The sequence below is a fragment of the Callorhinus ursinus genome, unplaced genomic scaffold (genome assembly GCF_003265705.2).
Source record: "Callorhinus ursinus isolate GAN/ISIS: 27379988/994484 unplaced genomic scaffold, GSC_fseal_2.0 scaffold1, whole genome shotgun sequence".
Taxonomy (NCBI): domain Eukaryota; kingdom Metazoa; phylum Chordata; class Mammalia; order Carnivora; family Otariidae; genus Callorhinus; species Callorhinus ursinus.
The window spans coordinates 132378463-132401080 of NW_027397063.1; the positions used below are offsets into that span (position 1 = coordinate 132378463).

The following is a 22618-nucleotide window of genomic DNA, read 5'->3' on the forward strand; positions in this document are numbered from 1 at the left end:
AACAGAAGTCCCAGTAAAAACATGGTAAAGTTAGAAGAATTAAAAATACTTTTATAATTTTAGAGCAAGCTCAAGCAAAGCTATCCTGCAAATCATTTACACTCCTTTTCTGCAAAATGTGATTTATAGATTTTATACCACAAAAGGATTAAGAAAAATGCATCTTACTTGAAATAGTCACATTTAATGAAAAGTCTTAAATTGGCTACAACAATGTTAGAATAGAGTATCTTACAACTAATACTATCAAAAAGTCCTAACAGTCACACAGAATCAATTATTCAGAAGTAGTACTCATAAAGTATGCTTTAAATTCAATTGCAATTTGAACTTAAGAGTTTTTGCCCAGTTCTTTAGAAATTTCGAAATTTTCTATTTTTATTTCACCTAAATACTCATCTACCAAAATAAAAAATCACAGTTGAGATAGGTGAGTTGTGTCTAAATCCATGCCTTTACCTACCCATGGGGAAACACCGGTATGTTTCCCAGGGACATTCCAGAAAGTACTGACACCGTAAGACAGTAACTCTGGGATCTTATTACAGCCAAGAAAAGGCTGAATCACCAGTGCTGTAACATCATTCCCAGAATTAATCTTTCTGGTGGTAGTAGCTCCAGAACAAATGACTAATTCAAAAGGTACTGAAGTTTCATGATATCTATGGGTAGGTATAGATGGAAATACCGTATTATTCACATATCTTTTGTCAAAATTCCTGAAACTAGTAAGATATATAGATATTCAAATGCTCTTAGACTATTACCTTTCTCATAACATTTGACCTTAAATTACATAACCCAAGTATCACATGCAGGTTTTTAAGTACCAATCTATTGAAAAATTACTATAATCAGTGCTAATAAAGTCACACTGCTAGTGATTTTCTCAGTAAGAATGATTATGAAAATTTACAGTGAATGACAGAATTACCTTGCTGAAGTCAACAGTACTATTTTCTCTGCTTCCTCCACCTCCATTACCTTTAATTTCTCCACTTTTACTATTGTCCAGGTTTCCCGGTGCAGACTGTGGAGAGGCCAAAATACCTGTATTTAAGAACCAAAATATTCCAAATTAGTAAGGAGAAAATTCACTTTGTAAACTGACTCTGCTCATATCCTGAAAGTGATCATTTATTAAAAGCAAATGTGCAAGGTTAAAAAAAAAAAAAAAGGTGCCAAGTGTTAGTATCATACCAGCAAGACTAGAATAACATTTTAAGCAATAATGAAGCTGTATATTTTAACATTTAAAAAAATATAACTGGAATTTATAAAAACAGTGGCCTTTTGCAAAAGGAAGGAAAAAAAAGTGAGTAGGTGAAGAACATAGAAGATGGAAGACCTGAGTCTGATTACACCACTACAAATACTCAGGGAATGCACTTTCAATGTATATAACATACATGCCAACTGCAGAGCTTAATGATGCCAAACTATACTTGGCATACTTACGTCAGTAACAATATTTATTTTCTGATAAACCCTAAATGCAACTCAGAAAATCCAAAAGCTCAATCAACTAAATGTAGGTTAAATTTATCATAATCTTCCATCATAATGATTTCCTCAAGAACTTCATTTCTCTTGGGTAGTATTTATGTGCTACCATTATTCCTAAGAAGTACAACTTGAAAATATAATAGCGGGGCGCCTGGGTGGCTCAGGCATTAAGCATCTGCCTTCGGCTCAGGTCATGATTCCGGGGTCCTGGGATCGAGCCCCGCATCGGGCTCCCTGCCCGGCGGGAAGCCTGCTTCTCCCTCTCCTACTCCCCCTGCTTGTGTTCCCTCTCTCACTGTGTCTCTCTCTGTCAAATAAATAAATACAATCTTTAAAAAAAAAAGAAAAGAAATTCAATTAAGCAGTTTGTGCCTAAATCCTATAAACTTTAAAGTTAATATTGGTAAAGTTCCTGAATTTTAAGCACATCAGATATATCTGATGCATCAGAGGGAATTTTCATTTTTCTAGAACACGGTATAACTAATAACTGAAACTAAGTCATTTGGGTTTACTGCTTAAACTCAATGACCGAAGACCTTTGTGATAGTCCGTTCTCTTGTTAAATACCTAACAGAGGACGTTACCATGATCCAAAAACCTAAGTGTAAAAAGCATATGTAAACTGTTGGGGCGGCTGGCTGCCTTGGTCGGTGGAGCGTGCAACTCCTGATCTTGGAGCTGTGGGTTCAAGCTCCACTGCACTGGGTGTTGGATTACTTAAAAATAAAATCTTAAAAAAAAAAAAAAAAAAAAAAGGATATGCAAACTATTTAGCTCCACGCTCTGGAAGTGTTAAACAATTCTGAAATAAAAACTATGTGCTAAAACTTACCTCATTTCTCACCACCTTAGCCTAGCAGAGCAGTTACTATGAGCCTCTTCTTTGACCTTTGTCTCTAAACTTCCAGAATAGAGTCCTTTATTAAAATACATGCCCAAGTAGGGGGTAAAAAAAAAAAAAAAAAGGCTAACCAGTATTTTTCAGCGGCTTCCACTGACTTCCACACAAGAAAATGAAGAGTATCATTAAGGTCTTCGTGTCAAGTGCAACTGACCATCAATAAATATACTTATAACTACTAAATGTACTCAATCCGCAGATGTATAATCAAAAGAATACATATGCAATTTCCTAGAACAGCCTCAGCCCCCAGATTTTGGAGAGAAGAGTAGAATGAAGACTCTGGGGGGAATATAAGGATTTAGTGGGAGTGGGAAGAAGAAATGATGTGGAAACTCAATACTGATAAAGTTAGAGTAGGATCTGAAGTCATTTGGCTAAGTGGTCACCCAAACCTATTAGAACTGGCATGCAAAGTGTACATTAAGAGTTTTTCACCATTCTCTTCTCTATGTAGTCCTTCCCAATCTCAGCTAAGTTAAAGCTGTATCTCAATCAGTAAAGGACGTCTCCCTGCTTGTACAATAAATCCTGGTGCTCAGAATTAAATGAGTAAATTCCCCAAAATTAAAACTATCACTAGCACAGATAACTCAGAAAGACTGTACTTCTTTGCTTTAAGAAAAAACAATGTCTGTATATACAAAATCAATACTGGGATTTAAAAATCATACTTTGGTAAATCTATTATTTTGCCCTTAAAATTTTTCTCACAATAGCGTTATCTAGAGAAAGATAAATCAAAGATACCAGAATCTTCTGTCACTATAAGTTTGAAAATAGTAGTTGGAGCAGTGGTGCACAAAGAGAACATTCTGGCAATATGGAGGGACATTTTTAGTTGCCACAACTAGGGAATGCTACTGGCAGCTAGTGAACAGAGGCCAGGGATGCTGTCAAACATCCTACAATGCACAGGCTAGCCCCTTATGACTATAGCCCCTTACAACTTTGGGTGTCCAGCCCAAAATGTCAACAGTGCCAAGGTTGAAAAACAGGGAGTCAGGAGATAGTTACAAATACTAAAACTAAGCTTAACTCTTTTACATGTAATTATTCTCCAAAACGTAACAGGAAACACCACTTTCTTTCTTTTTTACTATGGTTATGCACAAATCATGATCCCATGACACAAAATCTACATTAGTCTCTCCAAAATGATGCTAAGGCCACTTTCCTCCTGTAACATAACATCAGACTTCAAGAAAACTCAACCGGAGAGGGAAAAAAAACCTCAATCAGGGTTTCTAGGTGCTTTAAGCACCAAAGGTAATTAAACCAGGGAATAACATATAGCTGTTCCTCTTATTTTAATTACATACCTTCTATAGATGTCTTCTTAAACAGTAATTATGGGATTTTCTTGTCTTTAGAAAGTCCCTCTCTTCCCCCCATTCTAGAATGTTTCTTTTCTTTAAATCTCATAGCATACTTATGGCAGAGGAGAAAAAAAGCTTAATACTGTTCTTCAATTTTCAGTTAATTGCTACTTTTATCTCCTTAACAACATGGCCTAACAAGCTACTGTGAACCCATATGTCATCTCCTAGTTCCTATATAAAATTTATAATCCCTCATGGAAGCTGGTAAAACAAGAAATGTTCAGTATTACTGCTATGATATAAGTAAAAACAAATGTAAGGAATTAACTTTAAAATCACTTGTTTAAGGAAAAATAGTAAGTCTTGCTGGTTCTCTTTAATTAAGACTGTTGATTACTTCTGAGTAAATAATTTTAGGTATTTCTTTCTTTTTGTTCAGTTACCTCATTACCATACTATACATTTTCCACGAGGTACTAAAATCTACAGTGAAATATTATACTGTAGATTTTGCTGTGGAGAGATCTGAGTTCAATTCCTTGCTCTGGTCATTTATGGCATGATCTTAATAAGTCTTAGTTTTCGTCATTTGTAAAATAGGGATTAACATGAACCTCATCAAATTCTTAGGAAAATTATGAATATATTTGAAAAGTAATAACACTGCGTGAGGAACAAACTATAAAACAATGGACGCTATGGATATGGTCATAATTAATGTTACAATGATTTAGCCACTGTGTTTTCATTTTTTACTTCCAAAAGTATGTATTTTTTGGCAACTACAATGAGCCTTGATTAAATATACTTGGTATGTTTGGAGAAATTCAATACAGAGAAGTCTGTCATATAGTGGTAGGACCTTGAGGATCCTGTCAGAGGACTTAGGCTATCACTTACTAGTTGTATGATCCAAGGAGAAGTTACCTTAACTTTTCTGAGTTTCTGAAAATGGGTGTATCCACCTAATTCACACAAATTTTTATACACATTAAATAGGCTAATAGGCTAATAAAGATAAGCTGCCAATGAAGTGTTACATGTTATCAGTATTATGAAGAAATGTAATAATACTTCTATGATTAAAACCACTAGCTAGCACTTATATGTCACACTGATGCTTAGCTGTCAGTAAAATAGTCACTAAAGAATACTTCTTTATATGAATTGAGTGGAAAGATATACATGTTTAAACGTACATATAATTAATATATTATGAAGAAACAAAATTACTGTAATATATAACACTTAGAGGAATTATTAAACCTTTAATGCACTAAGAAACAATTTTTCTAATTCACAGACAAAAATATATCCTAGCCACAACTCTAGGATCTCTGGTCTTGAAAATTTTAAGGTCAATTTGGATTAAAGGTAGATATGGCATTAAACAGAGGACAAACTAAAGTCTATCCCAAATATACTTGTCTTAAAATGATGATGATTCCAGATAGCCATTAGAGAACTTTGATCTTCTCAGAGACAAAAGGAGGAAAAGAACATTCAATCCTATTTGTGTTAGGAAGGTTAAAATATACTATATTATTTGGACAAAAGCACCAAACAGTAGCTGAAAGACACATCACCTCACTGTAATTTATGTCCAATATGTATTCATTCATAGTATGAATGAAATGCACAAGAAGCCACTATTTTTTAAAAATCATGGAAAATTAAAATATTACTTATAAAAATTTCTGTTTTTCTGAACCATTCAAATGCCTTGACCTGTAAAATCTCAGTGAAAATTTTTGAAAGGGCTTTAAAGTCCTCTTTGTAGTCTTTTTATAACTTAAAAATGTTTAATACTTCTTTTCTACAATATATAAAGGGAAAAAAAAAACCATGCAGAAGTCAAAACAAATTATAAGCATTATCTACATATGCTGCTAAAGCTCTGTGCTGAAAGGCATTCCACGTGCAAGTCATCCAGAGGCAGAAAGCACCACACATGGAGGATTTGAATAGTTGCCTGGAGTCATGTCAACATTTTCCTCATTCTTCTGCTCCTGGCCTTTCAGTGCTTCTAAGTCTTCCTCGGGCGGATGAATTACTACTGTGGGAATATCATCACTGGCAGGTGAAACCAGTAGCTCTGGGGCCTGAAGCTGACTCTGTTGGGAACTTCTGGAGGTCAGGCGACTGACGCTAGGGCTGGAAGGAGGGCTGTTTTGAGGGGTGGGTACTGGGGTTGTACACCGTGAGCCTGCAGGGCTTCCAGCTCTTGAAGAAGGAAGAAGATGACTGAGAAGAAGAGATAAAGGCGATTCTCCTCTCAATGAAAGGTTTGAGGCAGACAGACCTGTTCGCAAAGAGTGGCGGGAGGCTGAAAGGCCTTCCCCTGAGATAAAACAAATAAATGAAAAATGATAAAGTTCACTGCAGAAGGCAAATAGACACACACACATAACATCAACTTACAATGTAAACTGCAAGCTTTAAAGCCCAAAATTAATTTCAAATTCATGCTATCAGAGTTAGCATGGCAATCAGATGTTTAAATGTTAGAAAGGCAATGAAAAGCTGCTTAAATTATACTTAGTTCCCTGAAGGTGTACCCAGAAAACAAAACAGAAAATAAGAAACAATGCAAATGATAGATGATGGGGGGCAACATTCCGTTAGTAATTAGAATACCCAATAACGTGGCTTTTGAAAAAAACCAAATGCGAAGTTGATAAACAATAAACAGCAAATAAGAATGTAATATAAAGATCTAAGAAATAAAACCCTGAACAAAACTTACAAGCACTGATAGCTTATATCTAGTGTATTTTTCCTACACTGTACCAAGCCACTAGAGACAATTCTCTCTTACAAGAAAAGTCTACATTCTCTAATAATTCCTAACTTAAAATTGGTATCAACTCTTTTGATTAATCAGTAGAGCATCAGCTACTGGTAGTGCTCTCAAGTAAAATTTTAAAACATAAGGCAAGTTATAGGAATTTTTTTTAAAAAGAAAAACAGTGTCAACTTGAAAGGATATTCTTCAGCTCTCTAAAGATATTAATAAATGTCCTAAAATATGCATCCATTTCTAATACAGCAGATAATATTAAATACATACAATCTAATTTAGCTAGATAATAAAGTATTTCTCACCAACAATGGCAATAATGAAGTAAGTCTAGCATATTTCAAAAGGTTGTGCATATTTATATTTCAAACACCTGGTATTCTAAGAAGTGTAGCTAAGTGGAATAACACTGATTTTAGGAAAAACATGAGCACTATGACAATCAATCCCATACGATCTAAGTTATCAAAGCCACATGCTCAAGAGATTCCAGAAATATTAAAAAGATGAACCTTAGTCCATAAACAACTACCATTTAGTTAAAACTAAAGCTATATGCAGAAAAACTGTTAAATTACAACCATAATACAAAAAAATAACATGCCCATGCTAAAATGGCACTTAAAAGAAAACAGCCATTGTCTTATGATTAAAAAGAAACAAATGGCAATCAGGGAATAGTCAGGAATCACTCCACATGAAGAATAAAGATTTAACAGGGTCTCTCTGAGTAAATGAATCATTTCAAGAAAATTGAGAATATATAGTACATGAAGATGAAAAAGACATAAAATTTGACATCGATGGCTTGATTTTAAATTGAACATAGGTCCATAAGAGATTTCTTTATTCTTAAGGTTACTTAAATACATAAAGGCATCATTTTAAAGAGATTAAGAAGAGTTTTAATGGCCAAATATTTAGAAGAAAATGGACTTAAGAATGTCACACTGAGCTGCAAAAGATGATTACTGTCCATTTTGGATATATTAAACCCCATCCCATCACCAATGGCTGTTCGTTTGTAGAATACTTAAAAGCCATATTATTAGTGCAGGGACAAAGAAGATGAGCAGAAAAACATTGTGGCCCATCATCCCTCCTCTTCACTCTAATCCTTGAGTAATGGTAGCAGCTAGAGGCAAGAAGGACCCTCATAAGCCAACTCCACCCCTTTGTACCTAGGTTTTGCAGAGCCACTGTCATTAGAGCTCTCTTTGAGAGCCAAAACAGAACCCCAGTGAGGCATTCTTCTGCTTTAAAAGGAGAAAAGGCAGAGCCTCCAGGTGCGCCAGCCTTAAAACAGTCACAGAGGTGAATGGCTACAAGAACACTGTATCCCCACATAAGTCACCGGGTCCCACATAATCCACTGCTAGACTGTGAAAGTGGAGAGCTGGAAAATGTGGGTCTGTGCCATTCTCAATGGTTTGGAAGACATCAGGGAGGTCATCCCTAGGTTAAGACCAAATCATCCATAAAAACCTTACACAAAGTGTTCAAAAAAAGGGCAGTCAAATCATCAAACCAACCGCAAAACACTTATTTATGCCCAGCAAATAAAGTATATCAGGAAAACAAACACAAAAAATCACTATGAAAAATCTAATATAGATAATAAAGGTTCAAATCCAAGACTTAGAATTTTAAAAAGATTAAACTTACGGATCATAATTTATGCCTCCTTAATCAATTATTCAAGTATTCTTGACAATAACAAAAAAGCAAGAAGTAATTCAGAATTGGATATAGTGGTAAATGTGCCACTATAACAGAGTGAATACTTAATTTTTTCATCTGAATGATTTCTACAGATTAACCGTAATGTTATAAAGAATGATATTTTAGAAATGATATTTTTAAGTACAAAAATAACATTATTATTTTTTTAAGAGAATAAAAGAAATAATAAAATGACCTACAGAATTATCTGGAAAAAATATCTTTCTGCCCCCAAATACTAACTGTAGTACACTGGAATGCTGTTAGAGTAGAAGTGTTAGCAAAATTGGATGCCACAACTTATCTCACCATTCCTTTCAAGCAAGTGAGGGTCAGAATGTTTCTTGCCTATATCTGCAAAAGATCGAACAAGGGGAATCCGACTGGTGAATCTTTTCTCATTCTGATGATGATGTCTCTTCAGAAGAGCTTCTCTGACATTCTCTCTTATAGACTCATCCAATTGGCCAGAGGCTATCATGTTGTCCAATACCATATCTAATGAAAGAACAATAACAGCCGTTTTTATTAAATAAACGAATACTTGGACGAATATAACATAAACCATAAACTGTACACGAAACCTTACTGAAAAATAAGATCTTTAAATAGTTCTCTAGAAAATATTATTCTCCTCTGATACTGAATAATGTATGCATAAAGATAAATATGTGCTGGAGGGGAGGTGGGTAAGGATGCATTAACTGGGTGATGGGCATTAAGGAGGGTACTTGATGTAATGAGCACTGGGTATTATATGCAACTGATGAATCACTAATTCTATCCCTGAAAGTAATAATACTCTATATGTTAACTAACTTGAATTTAAATGGCAGGGGGGGAGAGAAAGAGAAAAAAAAAAGATAAATATGAACATTATCTAAGAAAAATAAGTAAGTTACATGGCGACCCCTAGTTTTTATAAGTACTGTTATTTATAAAGATGCCACTGTTCTAAAAAAAAAAAAAAAAAAAAGATGCCACTGTTCTACACTAATAGCCGTCCAATAGTTGAAAGTGCTTTCCTGATATGGACACAATAAATTCTATTAAACTCAATAGTCAATAATATTGCCTTCCTAAGAATTGAAGGTATTTTATTGCCTCACTTCATATTTTTTGTCAAAACTATAGATGAATATTGGACTCCTTCATTCAATAATTAACTATTTACTGAGTACCTATTATATGTTGGGCATACAGAATTTAACTAAGTAGATCAAGTTTCCGCTCTCACTCCTCCAGAGGTAGAAAAACCAATGAGCAAATGAAAGGATAAAATATCATAAAGTAGGGCGCCTGGGTGGCTCAGCTGGTTAAACGACTGCCTTCAGCTCAGGTCATGACCCTGGAGTCCCGGGATCGAGTCCCACATCGGGCTTCCTGCTCAGCAGGGAGTCTGCTTCTCCCTCTGACCCTCTTCCCTCTCGTGCTTTCTATCTCTCATTCTCTCTCTCTCTCAAATAAATAAAATCTTTAAAAAAAATGTCTTCTAAAAAAAAATAAAATACCATAAAGTAATAAATTCTAGGAAGATGAAGATATCACGCTGTGAAGGGGGTATGGGGAATGGAGAGACTGATGTAATGCCATGATACATTATTGTAGTGATTGGACTATTTTTAACCTATCAAATATATATAAATATTTTAAAACAGTGCCACTAATTTGAGATAAAAGAGTCAAGCTTTCAAACATTTGAGATTCCTCTGAGAGTAAACTGGAATCAACCTAACAGGTAAACTGTAACCTTAACACAACAACTGCAGACTACCATACAAAGGGACCTTGGATTAGAAGATACATTTGTAAATAATTAAAATCTGACATTGTGTTATGTGATAATTGCAAAGCCAGAGTAAACGTCTCCTAATACTCTTCAAGAAATCTGTATACTCACAGGGAACTGACTTTCATGTGAGATCCACACCTGCCTACACTTTCTAGACCCTTCCTTCTCTTCCTCCTCCTTAGAATACTTTTTCCCTGTACCACCTGCTCCTTCTTCTCATGTGTTCAAAGTCTATAAATAAGTAGTAAATAAGTAGTACATTTAATGTCCTTGTTGACCTTCCCCAGATACCTTGGTCCAGAAACTGAAGAAACAAAAAGCTCTTTTCTCTACATTTCCAGAAACAGACTGCGTATCTTTCTGATGGCACTAGTCACTTTCGTTTTGGTACTGTAGTTGTGCCTGTCTAGCTTAATCTTCTAGACTCTATTTATTTATTTAGAGTTTATTTATTATTATTTTATTAAAGACATATTTATTATTTATTTATTATTATTATTTATTAATTTACAAAGACAAAAAGTACTCCTCATGCTGTCCTACAGAGGATGGAAGTTCAACACAGAGCAGTTAAGTCAATGGTCTAAAATCCCACCTCATTTTCCTTATTAAATTAAATTAAATATTACAAATTAAATATTAAAAAAGTCAAACTGCTATAACCTGCTATTTCATCTAGGGTGCTTGCTCTCATGTCCAGCATCACTGTTCCATTTAGGATACAACTTCTTAGTTCAAAAAGACTGTGCAAAGAGAGAGTTGCCACATAAGGTTTACTCCATCGGTCACCGCCATCTTCAACATCCTCTTCAAATTTCAGCCATCTGAAATGTATAACACATAAAAATATTTTGTAAATAATGAAGATTTCATTTGCTTATTTTAATATGATAAACATACACTTGTTCTTTTAAAGAAAACAAAGATCACCACTACCAACACAAAATTTGGCTACAATCATTTTTACAAATCAAGCTAATGGTCCACTCTACTCACAAGTTACAACCTCTACAGTTCCTCCTTCTATTCTAGCTGTCATAGTAAGTCTACAAAGACACACTATGGAACTTCGTGATTTCCACTGCTAATCCTCTTTTAAACTGAAAATATGTAGCAGGACCTTGATTTTTGAAATTTATTTCTCTAATTAAAGACATTAAAATGTATAATTAACATAATTCCTTCTATGCTATGTTAAAGTGTAAGGATTACTTACTCTCAAAATGAATTTTGAGAATAAGGAGATAAACTAAAGCTGAAGCTTCCAGGCAAGAGGAAATTCTCTTCTCATTATTTTAAAGTACCTGGTAACTCATAAATTCATTATTATTTACAATACAAGAAAAAAATCAAGAAAAGCCAACTAAATACTGAGACTCAGTATTATTACCTGGCAGTTTCTTTCCACTCATACTCTTCTCCATCTCTATAACACAGTTCATCCATTTCCGTAAAGAGATCATGCGGAATGTGCTCTTCATCATCATCTTCAGTACCAAGAATGAACTGAACTCTTTGGGATGGTGTGTCTTGACAAAAGAATTTAAATACACTCAAAAATTGCCGCAATTCATTCAAAGATAAATTCAGTTTGAAAGTGAGATGCTTTTGTTATAAATACATTCCATCAAAATTCTTTTATTAAAATACTATAAATCTGGAAGCAAACAAGGACCAACAATCCAGAAACAAAGAGTATCACAGAGAGATCACCTCCACAGACAAAAAAGAACAATTATATGTTAAACAAGTGAGGGGTGCCTGGCTGGCTCAGTCAGTAGAGCATGTGACTCTTGATCTCAGGGTTGTAAGTTTGAGCCCCATATTGGGTGCAGAGATTACTTAAAAATAAAATCTTTAAAAAATAAATACATTTAAAAAACAAGTGAAACTAATCTTATAACTGATGTAAAAACAAATAAAAATATGCAATATCTGAAAACATGGAACACTACACTCAAAGATAGGACTTTTTTCTCACTAAAAATGTAAGAAAATGTAGGACAAAACAGAAATTTTAAAAATATGTAATTAATATGTAGCTAAATTCAAAACTGAAAAAGGAAATTCTCCCAACTTCCAAAAAATGATGAGAAAAAGCAATGCAAGGGGTATACAGAAACTGGCTTTTTGTACTATCACAGAGAAGCAAAACTCTGTCAGCTAAGGTTAGAGAGGCAGGACAAATCACTGTTATGAAACAGAATCCCCACACTCATGGCATCTGAATTTAAACTACTTACCTATACAGTATAGGGTCCCTAGAAAAATTAGTATAAATTCCAGTCAAACCACCTATCCTAGTGACCATACTTACAGTTTGGTAGATAGCATTCTATAAAAACATTATGTGCCCTTTTATTTACATCAATTAGAGAAGCATAATGATCTACTCAGAATAGCAGACGATATCCTAAATTGGATGGATGCATCATACAGAACAGCAAAATAGTTCTAAATTACTTAATATCATCCAAGTCCACCAGTGATCCTTTCTGAAAAATGTACTGGCTCTTCCTTGGCTACCTACAGGACCTCTGTTAATTATGTGACCACTTAATATTGTACTAGGCCATCGTTTACTAGACCATGTACTATCTCTTAGTACAGGCTTTTAAGAGATTCCCATCACATTTAGTCTAAGCTGAAGTGTCTCCATCTACAAAATTAAAACAATACCCATCTTTTAAATAATGCAGAGAGGGATAAAGAAGATGCGGTATACATACAATGGAATATTGTTCAGCCATAAAAAAGAATGAAATCTTGCCACTGGCAATGACATGGATGGAGCTAGATATAATGCTAAGCAAAATAAGTCAGTCAGAGAAAAATAAATACCATATGATTTCACTCATATGTGGAATTTAAGAAACAAAACAAATGAGGAAAGAGGAAAAAAAGAGCAAAAGACAAACCAAGAAACTGACTCTTAACTACAGAGAACAAACTGATGGTTACCAAAAGGGAAGTGGGTAGCGGATGGGTAATAGGTGATGGGGATTGAGGAGTGCATTCGGTGTGATGAGCACCAGGTGTTGTGTGGAACTGCTAATCACTATATCATACACCTAAAACTAATATAATGCTGTATATTAAGTAACTGGAATTAAAATTAAAATTTAAAAAAATAAAATAAGTGCAGAGAGAATTAAATGAAAGCATATGTTAAGGGCTTGGTGGAATGCTTAGCATAGAATTGCCACTTAATATATTACTATTTTCTTATGTTCATGTTGTAGCTATACAGGTAGCTCAGGATTCTTTCCTCTTCATCACAAAAGCATTCCTTTAGCATAGCACACAAGTGCCTACAAGTACACCTCATGTAACTTTGCTAGAATGCACACATTAGAACCCATGGTGTAGAGATGGCCATATAGGCCCATGATGTCCTAAAAAGAATAATGACGCCTTATATGTCCACTAACTGCAATGTCCTAAGAGTCTTCCTCAGGCTGTACAGCTATTTCTTTTTGGCTCTCACCATTCGCACGTCTCAGGGCCACTTAAATCAGTGCTATCAATATTTATTATCAGATAACATTCTCTTTCCTCTACAATATGCCTTTTTTCTTTCTGATTTCCTCTTTCTATGGGCACTTCTGTATTTCTCTGCTTTCAAACAAAAGTCTGTCCTTTCACAGACAGTACTATCAAATCAGAGCACTTTTTTGCACAGATAACCAAGGAGTTCAACTTAGTGGATAAAATTTTCTAGCCAAAAAATGTCTTTAAAAATGGGAAAAAAATTAATCTCATCCAGGAGCCTAAAGATTCCAGATATTTGTTCATTCCACATATAAATAATGAAATATATAATAGAGAAAAAATACTATTATTTCAATTAGTATATTCCTTGGAGAAAAAATATTACTTCAATTACTATATTCTTCAAGGTTTATAATGTGTCTAAATTATAGCAGACATAAAATTTAAGAAAGAAAATATTCTACTTTTTTAACAAGCCTTTTCAGGAAAGAATTCTAAGGTGCTAACAAAGAACTACTGTTTTCTCTTACCATAAGAAGGAGACTCCCGTCCATCTTCTTTATCTGATTCTTTATCTTTTCTTCTTCGGTGGTGATGTTTGTGTCCACGATGCCTATGACGCCGACGACTCTCTTTACTAAATGGGACATGAACACCAATATAGACAGCTCGATGACCTAGCCAAAGGTTCAGAAACATTACTGATTTTCCAAAAAGGAAAGAATATACACAAAAGTATACCAAATTTTACTTTGATAAAAAAGAATTATATTTAGGCTCACGTAATTAACAATGCTATATTTCCTGTTCTTTTCTTTTATAGAACACCAAATAGAATGCTATGTCATGGGTTAATAACACTAACTGATAAAACAGGTTACTTATGTAAGCATTACTTTGGCAAGGCTAAAAAGGCATTCTGGGAAAGAAGAGCTTGGCCTTTCTGAAATCATACTACATAGTCATAAATTTATTCCATCTACATTTTGATGTCAACCCTAGTTAACAGAGATCCTTAAGAGATATGTTTTAATGATAATTAAATATCTTATAATCAATATTCATAAGCAGACATTTGTAAATATTTATTAATTACAGTTTTGGAAATCCCAAATCAGCAAGGTCCAAATTACTGAAAGCTACATTAAATGTAAATGATCCAAATACTCCAATTAAAGGGCATAAATTGTCAGACTGGTTGGGGAAAGCAATACAATTAGGTTATCATATGCTTCTGGAATATTAAAAAGCTACTGCTGATGTTGCATAATTCTCAATTTGTATTGTGACCAACGAAATGGTTATGAAAGGCATTCTCTGCTTTTGTCCACTAAATAAAACTTAATCAAGGAACTAGAAAGCTAGCAGCACTATGTCAAATACTGAGGCATGAACTTGATTTCTTAAATAGTTTAGGTAATGTTACTATCTAAGCTACGTGGAGTGAAAGGGGTGGTGGGCTACAGGTTTAACTAATTTGCAACTATGCAAAAGCCTCTGGCATGGAGCTGCTTTTTGCCCTTATGTCCTTTGAAAAGTAACACGCTGAAATATGAATAGTTAATGGCATTCTTTTCCTAACAAATTCCATAAGATGGTCAGAAAATAAATACCTCAAGAAACTCAAGATCTTCATCTTTAGATGAGATTTGAAAGTACAGTCAATCCTCATTATTTGTGAATTCTTTATTTTCAAATTTGCCAACTTGCCAAAATTCATTTGTAACCCCAAAATCAATACTCATGGCGATTCTGCAGTCATTTACAAATATCCAGGGCAGCAAAAAATTTGAATTGCCCGAAACACACATACCCAGCTAAGTTTGAAAAAGGTGACACTCTTGATTTCTTGCTTCAGTTACCAACATAGTAATTAATATCAATAAACTAAATAATTACATTTAAACTAAAAGAGAACTAGACCTATAGATATACAATGAACTAAAATTATTTGCTTTAACATCTTCCAATACCTAGCACTCTGCCTAGTATACAGTAGGCACTAGATTAAAAAAAAAAACTATAGAAATTAAATACCAATTATTTTTTTTAATTTTACCAGAAAATCCCAAAATTAAAAATCAATTATATAGCATGGGGGGGAGAGGATGATGGAAATGTTCTAGAATTAGAGTGGTGATGGTTGCACAACATAGTAAATATACCTTAAAAAAATTAACTATACACTTTAAAATGGTGAAATTTGTTAAATAAATTATATATCAATAAGAAAACTAAAAAAATTGTAACAAAACTCATGATATTACTATTTAATTTTAGTGAAACTATTTTCTTCTGAATACTTCAGAAAAGTGGAAATTAAAGAGTCAAATTCTCATCACTGTGCACTGGGAATTACAAAGTACTCCAATTAGAACTAATGGGTTCTGGCACATAGCCCCAATGCACCAAAATAAAAATAAATTATAGGAGTTTCCAATTTAGAAAGAATAAACATGAATATGAAAATCCAAGCCTTATTGTTTATTTAGCTTTTAGTATCAACCTTAGTGTTCTTTCTTATGATTTTTTTCTTTCCTTTTTCTTTAACCTTTACTCTGTCAAAGAGCTATTCAGTCAAACTCTGAGATAAACATAATCTCTCCCTCAAACCCAATACTGAAATTTAGATATGTACCACGTACACAAAGCTAAAGGCTCTGGGGTAACAAAGGGAAGCAAAAAAACATACCCAATGCTGCTCTTCACATTCTAGGTTGCACATATTTGAAAGGTAACATATGCTAAGTGATTTCAATTGATGAAATTATTGCTAAACATTTTAACTTCCCTAGCACCTGGAATTCACAGAATCTAACCATAACCAACTGAGGTTCCTTTCAGAAGCCCTAGGAAGCCTAGATTTTTAAAGACAATTTTAAAAGACAGGGCTTTCTTCCATCTCACAAAGTAAATATGGAGAACACTTATTTGCCTCTTTCCATCTCCTTTTTAAAGGCAACAGATTACTACCCCTATATGGTACCAGCTTTTACAGAAGGCTTTACCTTAAAAATGTAGTTCTCAAGACCCCAAAAGTCTATCAAAACATTTGCCATGAACATCACCCTAACCAAGTGTTCAAGGTTAAATCACTAATAAGTCACACTGATATCACATGTCCTCAGATATGATACACTGAATAGAGCACACCACTTCCGTGGTATGCTTCCCAAATATCCATAATCTCAGTCTGTTCATATGATAACATAAGCAAACCCAAACTTAGAGACATTCTACAAAGTAACTAACCACTACCCTTCAAACATGTCAAGGTCATGAAAAACAAGGAAAGACTAAGAAACTGCCACAGAGGAGACTAAGGAGATGAGACAACTAAATGTACTATTGGATCCGAACTGTTCAACTGGATCCTGGAACATAACACGGACATCAATAGAAAACCGGTGAAATATGAACAAAATTTAGTCTAGTTAATACAACTGTACTGATGTTAATTAATTTCTTCATTTTCGTTACCTTTTGATGGTTATGTAAAATGTTAAAATTTTAAAAAGCTGCGTGAAGGATAACAGGAACACTCTGTGTACTATCTATACAACTCTTCTGTAAATCAAAAATTTCAATCAGAAGAAAAAAAAAAAAAAAAAAGAGAAGAAACCATTTGCCAGGACTTCTTCCTAGTAGACTGATATATAATTCATCTGCTCCACAATTCTATGCTGATATCACAGCATTTGAAAAGGCTGATGTAACTTACCTATAAAATGAACATTTATATGACTAGTAATAACTGTGGCTTATTAGTCTGGCATTCTGAAACGTTAAAAACATATTACCTAGCCTGAAAGAAATGAAAAAAATAAAAGAATCAACTGACTTTTTAACTTTGGTTTTTTAATTTCCAAGGTAAGTAATGGCAACCACCAATGAAATCTGAAAAGCATAGATTCTAGGAGCACCTGGTTGGCGCAGTCAGTTAAGCATCCGACTCTTGATTTCAGCTCAGGTCATGATCTCAGCGTCATGAGATTGAGCCCTACCGTCAGGCTCCACACTGAGCATGGAGTCTCCTTGAGATTCTCCCTCTCCCTCTGCCCCATGCCCCCCACCCCCACTCATGCGCTCTCTCTCCAAAAAAAAAAAAAAAAAAAAGCACAGATTCTAAAATCTTTGTTATATCAATACTTTCAACAAAGAGAAATCAAGGAATATCGTAACTGCAGATATGAGTATGGTTACATGGGTGTTTGCTACATTATTGCTTAAAACTATATTTAGAAAAGTGTTAAACGTTCTTTCAAATCTATACTCTACCTCATAACAACAAAAAGTTTCCACAAATAGCAGGTAAAATTTAAAGCACACTAACAAACTTTCATTAGTAATTTATCCCGTTAAGCTAAGTTAAACTTACTTTCTAGTTCTTCTTTTTCAAACTTTGTGTTCACAGTTGAGCTGGTTTTGCCAAGATCCACAACAGCTTCTTCATCAGGACCCTAAAAAGAAATTATTCTCATTTACTCATGACATCAAATATATACTAAGAACCTACTAATAGGGGAATTATTTGAAATAGTCAAAAAGTAAGTAACAGATTGCCTTCCTCTCAAAGAAGCTAACTATAAGCTAACTAATTATAGCTAACTGCATTCTTTTTTAAAGTAGGCTTATAGGTTTTTTTTAAACCACAAAAGACTATACAAAATTTCATGGTAGGAACTGAGGTGACAATTTTTAATTGGTCTTCTATGGAAGTTACTAAGTAATTGGTACATGTATTTACTACAACAGAAAGACAATCCAGATGAGCAATTAGAGAAAATTGGGGGTGAGGGAAACCCTTACTTATCAATATGGAATGCTTTTTTGGTTGTTCTTTGCTCTTAGGTCCCCTAATTAAAAGGAAACACTTAACTCAGCTATACTGGATTGTATTATGGTTCCACATAAAATGGTCAAAAATGAGTCTATAGACTAAACATATAGTATCACTTCCACTTGTAAATTAACCAAGAGCCAATCAAAGTTATAAGAACTTTTTATTTCTACAAAGGAAAAGCCACGGCAAAATTTAACCTTTAAGGAGGTTCTAACTTTGAGTTGTCTAAGTCTACCTTCATAATTCTGTTCCCGTCTCCAGCTCAACAAAAAGAAATGTATTTTTGTAAAATACTCCATAGACTATTTTTAAAAGAATAAAATTTTAGCTTTACCTTCCCTTCCCAACTTCTAACTTAACTTTGAAAGGAATAGTAGTATGCTCAAGATTCTGTGGCACAGATATAAACAGATGAGCAAATTCCTTCCCTCAAAAGGCTTCAATTTGAGCTGTAGCCTATTCTGAGCCCTTGCCCAGCATGGGTCAGCTGTAGCTGTGCAAGGAAACCTCGCCAACCTTCACCATTGTTAGGAGGCCTTGCACTTTGTCCAATACAACTACCACAACGTGTCTCAACAGGGGCACCCTGACTGGGTGGGCAAAGAAGACATCACCACTTCCAATTCCTCAGGAAAGTCTATTCCATTCTAAGACTAGAGAACAGTGTACAATGATCAGGCAACAGTTAACAAGGACTCTGCCATGTTCAACAAAGCCAGGTACTGGGGAGACATACTGGAGAAGACATTCAAGAGTTTGGAAAGATATACAGAGGTTCTGAGAAGAGCTGGCAATATTAAATAAGCCTATCTAACTTCAAGAGTGACACAGATCAGCTCGCACAGTCTATGCTGTATGTGCAGTATGCGGAAGAACCCAGGATACGGAACCTCATGCAGCAAATTAATCACACCAGAGAGGTCCTATCCTCTAATGCTGTCAAGGAATCAATGCAAAAGATTAATGCAAGGAAAAGGATGGCCCAGAAAGAGGCTGAAGATCTAGAAATGACCTGGAAGGAGCTGGGGGGCTTGATGAAGAAAGAGGTCGATAACCTGAAACCAGTGTTCTAAGCAGGCAAAAGGATGGGCAACAGGAAATGGACAATGTTCTGGCTCAGATGTAATCAAAGTACTACAAACCTTCCAAAGGAGGAAAGGAAAGAGCTTTCAAAAAAGAAAATAAATAATCTAATTCAATCTCTTTGAAGGTCGTTATGCTATAACTGGTACTTCTGCAGGCCACAGAGACAACTGGAGATAAGAGAATTAAATAATAAAATTATAATAGTAATATTAATTACATTAATACCCCACTGAATATTATTTTTCTAGAATACAGTTACATTTTTTATCTATCTAATTATAGTACTTTTCAAATTTTGCAAGACACATTTTCAGCCATTCCCATTTTATGGCTGGTCTTATTGTCCAGGATCTCCTCTAACACTTAGAATAATAAACCAGAAAGAACACAGCTTCTAACCAATTTCAATGTCTAAGCATAAACTGGAAGACTATTTAAGAAAGGACCATATAGGAGGTTGGTTAAGATGCTCTATTAACGTTTCCTCCAACTTTTGATCTACAATATCATATGTTTGTGTATAGCTTTTTTCAATGTCTACAAAGTAGATTTGTATACAAATGTGCCTTGCTATCCAAATTCTGTGTCTAAATTCTCCAACCTTTAAATTCAGGAACTGAATCAATTTGATTACCTTTTTGTACAAATCCCCTGCTATCCAAACTCTATTTGCTTCCCAAAATTCAGAACCAGACACAATACGTTAAGACAATGCAGATCTCTTGATATCCAAATTTACTTTCTGAAGGTTAGATATCCAAATATATAATCAAATAGAGTTGAGTATCAAGAAGTTGTTGTATAAAACTTTTAAGGATTGGTGTTCAATTTAATAAAGAAAACGCAGAGAAGTCAAATGACTCGCTAAGGCTCCATATCTACAGGAGTGGGAAACAGACTGTGTATTTTCATATAATGGACAAAGAAAGATGAGTGACAACAATACGGGTGGTTCATCAAACTGCCTCACAACAATCAAACGCCAATAGTAATGAGGAAAGGCTAAAGCAGGAAACACAAAAATATACACGTAGACCCCTACACACACACACACACACACACACACACACAAAAAAAAAACCCCACAAGAAAGTATAATTAGTAAGCATGTCATACTCTAAAACCTTTAGCTCTCCTCCAGTGATTTCAAGCACAGGTACAAGACAAGCAGTCTCCTACAAGACAATTATCCCAAGAAGCAGCATACTGTATATTCTAAAAAGATTAACTGCTCCCATTCTAAACTTTCATTAGCAGGAACGCTCGCTAAGATAGGAAGCAAAACAATATTTTTCTCTTACCCCTAACCAAAAAAAAAACCCCTTTTATTTCTACAGATATACTTACATGTTTAGATGTACTAACAACACTATTAGCTAACACTCAAAAACAGCTTAAGTTGGACATCTAAACATCTACCATACAAAAACCCTGCCAAAATGTGCAAAAAGTGGCGTGCCGAAAAAAAGCTGTCCACCAGCACATCCTCTCATGGCCCACCCAGCTTGCTCCCATTGAATCGTGTCCATGAAGCTTTAAGTAAGTCACTTAACTTAAAGCCAAGTAGACTATTATTTTACTGTGACTGACTAGGTTTTCAGTAAGAATGTTTGCACGTGTAACTGGCAGAACAAACTAAAGTTCAAATTTTAAGAGTACAAGAAACTTACAGGATTAGCACTGTATAAAGAAGGGGGGAGAGCATCTGCATTTCTCCCTTCTCTTAAAAATTTTTTGTAGCTTTTCAACAACTGTGAAACATGAATCAAAAAGGCAATCCGCTCTAAATGCAAACATTAAGTAGGCCACACAAATTGGTCATCCTGACATATTACAAGTATTTCAACAAAGTCTGCAGGTTGCATATGACTATATATTGAAAAATCCCTTAGAACAAAGCCATCGATGTTTCAAGGGGACAATTCATTTCCGAAACAAACATACTGTGCTTTAAATCCTATCATTTTAGGATAATGCCTCAGTCCATATTTCTAAATAGATGTTTATACTATATAAAGTACATTTGTGTTCTTTAAGTATATACAAAAAATGTATTACATAGTAAATATTTGGAAGGCTATCCTTCAAACTAACACTGTCTCATGTTGATGATTAGGAAAGCAGTAACACAGAAACAATCAAAATACTGTTTTTTTTGTCGTTGTTGTTACAAACACATTTAACTTTAGTAATTTAAAAAGAATAAATTCAAATTTTAATCTGTTAATGTCAGTTATTTTTCTATTTGCATCTAGAAAAAACTTCATTTTTTAACTCCAAGAATATAGTGGAAAACTAAAAATAGTCAACAAAGAACAACCCCTGACATCAAAATGTTTTCATTCTTAACATCAGATGAGTAATGTAAGCCAATGTCTATTAAGCCTTCCTAAAATGAGATAATGCCAAGGCACTGAGAAAATTCAAATACATGGAAGAATAAAAAAGCACCCAAAGTATCTCAGTATAAGACTGACTCACTCTAATCTTAAAATTATTTGCCTTGGTTTGAATTTTCTGTTCCATTTCTACTTATAAAATAAGGTTACTAATCAGATTATAAGTGCTCCATAACAAAGACGACAACAAAAAATTAGCCATATAAGATCACAAAGAAAGTTTAAATTCTCTGTGTATGAAATGACACATGTACAAGGTTATTTATTACAGCTTATAACAGGAAAAGACTGGACACAATCCAAAAGTCCCTTAACAGAGGAATGGCTATGCCAATGGAATACCAAGTTATGGACAAATGGAAAGCCTCATCAGGCTTCTACTTGAAATTACAAATCACAAATATCTATTTTATTATTTCTATGGGGAGATGCAATCATTCCAAGTTCCAAATCAGTACACACACACACACACACACCAAAAAACACGTATGAATCACTTATTTTAGGGCTATCAAATAGTATATGGTTACTGAAATAAGGTCCAGTAGGTGCTCTGTCAAGATTCCACATCTCCAGTCAGCATAAGGTTATCATTACTTGGGTTCCACTGCAGTTTTCTAGTGAAAACCAACAGGAGACAGCCAGAAAATCCCTCAGCATATGGTCAGTTTGCCTCTTCTTCCCCTAGATAATACCCTCGTTCCCCATAAATCCAATAGTTCATGAAAGAAGTTTCATTCCCTTAAAGGACT

The 22618-nt window shown here is 34.4% G+C and overlaps 1 protein-coding gene across 6 annotated transcripts in view; it reads right to left on the bottom strand.

Annotated features, from left to right (window-relative positions):
- SLC4A7 (solute carrier family 4 member 7) overlaps positions 1–22618 on the bottom strand; it is a 100987-nt gene that overhangs the window by 44779 nt on the left and 33590 nt on the right. For 3 of the 6 annotated variants that reach the window (XM_073901028.1, XM_073901016.1, XM_025883193.2), the window contains exons 2-7: positions 17917–17998; positions 14069–14215; positions 11437–11575; positions 10710–10870; positions 8564–8752; positions 935–1050 (exon numbers count right to left, since the gene is read on the bottom strand). In XM_073901028.1, the coding sequence (XP_073757129.1) occupies positions 935–1050; positions 8564–8752; positions 10710–10870; positions 11437–11575; positions 14069–14215; positions 17917–17998 (834 nt within the window). Of the gene's footprint in view, positions 1–934; positions 1051–5704; positions 6074–8563; positions 8753–10709; positions 10871–11436; positions 11576–14068; positions 14216–17916; positions 17999–22618 lie in introns of all 6 variants that reach the window. The other 3 variants (XM_073901033.1, XM_073901030.1, XM_073901025.1) reach the window with 3 other exon arrangements.